We start from the raw sequence: 1950 nt of genomic DNA on the forward strand, positions 1-1950 counted from the left end.
AAAAAAAAAAAAAAAAAGTAAATGAATCAAAGAATACAAAAAAGGAAAAAGAGGTACATGAAACTCTTAACTTTTTACCCAAATAAAAACAAAATTATTGAAACTAGAATTAGCCTGAAAACATACAGCACAACAGGCAGAAATAAACTGGTGGGATCTCAATAATAAAAACTGAATTATCGATTTACAACAGTAATCCTAAAGAAATGTTCATCTATTCTGTCTATGCAAACCATTAAGGTGAATGGCATTTTCATATGTCAATTATAATTCACACAGAAATGTTATAACAATAACTATGCAAATTTATAATCACAGTGATTTCAATTTAATAAATGCAGGCAGCAGAGCTTTTTACAACAATTTTGAAGTTCTAAATGGGGGGTGGTAGTATTCTTTTTCATTAAATCCTATCCACACATCATTGTGAACCAACTTAAATTCACGAGCTCCTAATCAACAAAAACCTGAAAGTCATCCATGCAATGAGAGAAATGAGATGCTAAAAATCTTAAGACTAAAGAAATGTGATTTACCTGGAACGTCATCATCCTCTTCATCAATGTCTTCTGGTTTTGGTGCTTTGCTATCCAAGACTACAAAAAGTTTATTTTAATGTTGTTAATCATTGACAACAAAGACCTTTAACAGAATGATTAAAATGTTTATCCTTTTTCCTGTCTAAATCTCATGTTTGTTGAGAAAAAGCTAAATATTGTCAATCTAAAATGCTATTCACATTTCTTTGCTTAAGTAACATTAAAATCAACAAAACTTTAACTTAGATACACACCAATACAGCTGGCAATTTTAGTGGGCAGCAAAGGTAAAATTTATATGCAAAATGGAATAATTCAGATGAGTCTGAGTAAAAAGACATTTAATTTATGGTGGCTATCTTCTCCAAATAAAAAATTAATATTCAAGTTTTTTCCCATTTCTTTTGTTGTAAGAAAATGTCTAGCTTTGTAGTATAGGCACTGAAATACTAGCCTTTTTGGTTTTTAGGGGCAATAATACATATTTGAAATCAGGACTATCTTGGAAATTCATAACTTATGGTTGTTGCATCTATAGTGCACTCAATAATATTTGACAAAAATATAGTTCTCTGATAATAGTATTTTCTGGTTGTCATTAATTAGCAGTGAATATCAAATTAATTAACTGTTTAAATTGTGGCCTGCAGATCCTGGCACTTTCCTTTTAGGCAATTACCTCTCAACTTACTATATTATTACCAAAATGTTTCTGAATATTCTATATGCTATACTACATAATTACTAAAGAAAGAAACTTAAAATTTTATGAAACATACAAGTGCCTTTATAGAAGGTAAAATAATTACATACGGGCAAATTCAATTTAAGATGGGGCAATCATTCATTCATTCCTTGACAGGGTCTTGCTGTGTTGCCCAGGCTGAGGTACAGTGGTGTGATCACAGCTCACTGCAACCTCAAACTCCTGGGCTCAAGTGATCCTTCCTGTTTCAACCTCCTGAGTAGCTAGGACTACAGTTCATGCCACCATGCTTGGCTAATTTAAAACACATTTTTTTTTAGAAATGGAGTTTCACTATGTTGCCCAGGCTGGTCTCAAACTCCTGGCTTCACGAGATCCTTCTGCCTCGGCTTCCCAAAGTGTTGAGATTACAGGCGTAAGCCACTGTGCCCAGCCCACTTTTTAAATTAGGTTCTTTAACTAAGGTCGGGGGAGAAAGAGGTACGAAATTAAAATACTTACCTTGCCGTGGGAACTGTTCAGCTAACTTTCTAAGGCTTGTTAAGCTGTCAGCACCCAGCTGACTTAATATTCCGGGAAGCATTTCTGTGATTGGTTTAGCTTCTGCATGACCGGTAATTGCAAAGGTGTTAGCAGACAGGGAAGCCTGGACTTTGGGATTGTTGAAATGAATAACTGTCCCATCATCTTTAATCATGTTCACCT

The 1950-nt window shown here is 34.0% G+C and overlaps 1 protein-coding gene across 1 annotated transcript in view; it reads right to left on the bottom strand.

The window, feature by feature from the left end:
* BTF3L4 (basic transcription factor 3-like 4) overlaps positions 1-1950 on the bottom strand; it is a 27028-nt gene that overhangs the window by 5747 nt on the left and 19331 nt on the right. Inside the window, exons 4-5 of the mRNA XM_012639460.1 lie at positions 1747-1948; positions 537-596 (exon numbers count right to left, since the gene is read on the bottom strand). Coding sequence (XP_012494914.1) covers positions 537-596; positions 1747-1948 — 262 coding nt within the window. The remainder of the gene's footprint in view (positions 1-536; positions 597-1746; positions 1949-1950) is intronic.

This window comes from Propithecus coquereli, unplaced genomic scaffold, assembly GCF_000956105.1.
Source record: "Propithecus coquereli isolate 6110/MARCELLA unplaced genomic scaffold, Pcoq_1.0 Scaffold14, whole genome shotgun sequence".
Classification (NCBI taxonomy): Eukaryota; Metazoa; Chordata; class Mammalia; order Primates; family Indriidae; genus Propithecus; species Propithecus coquereli.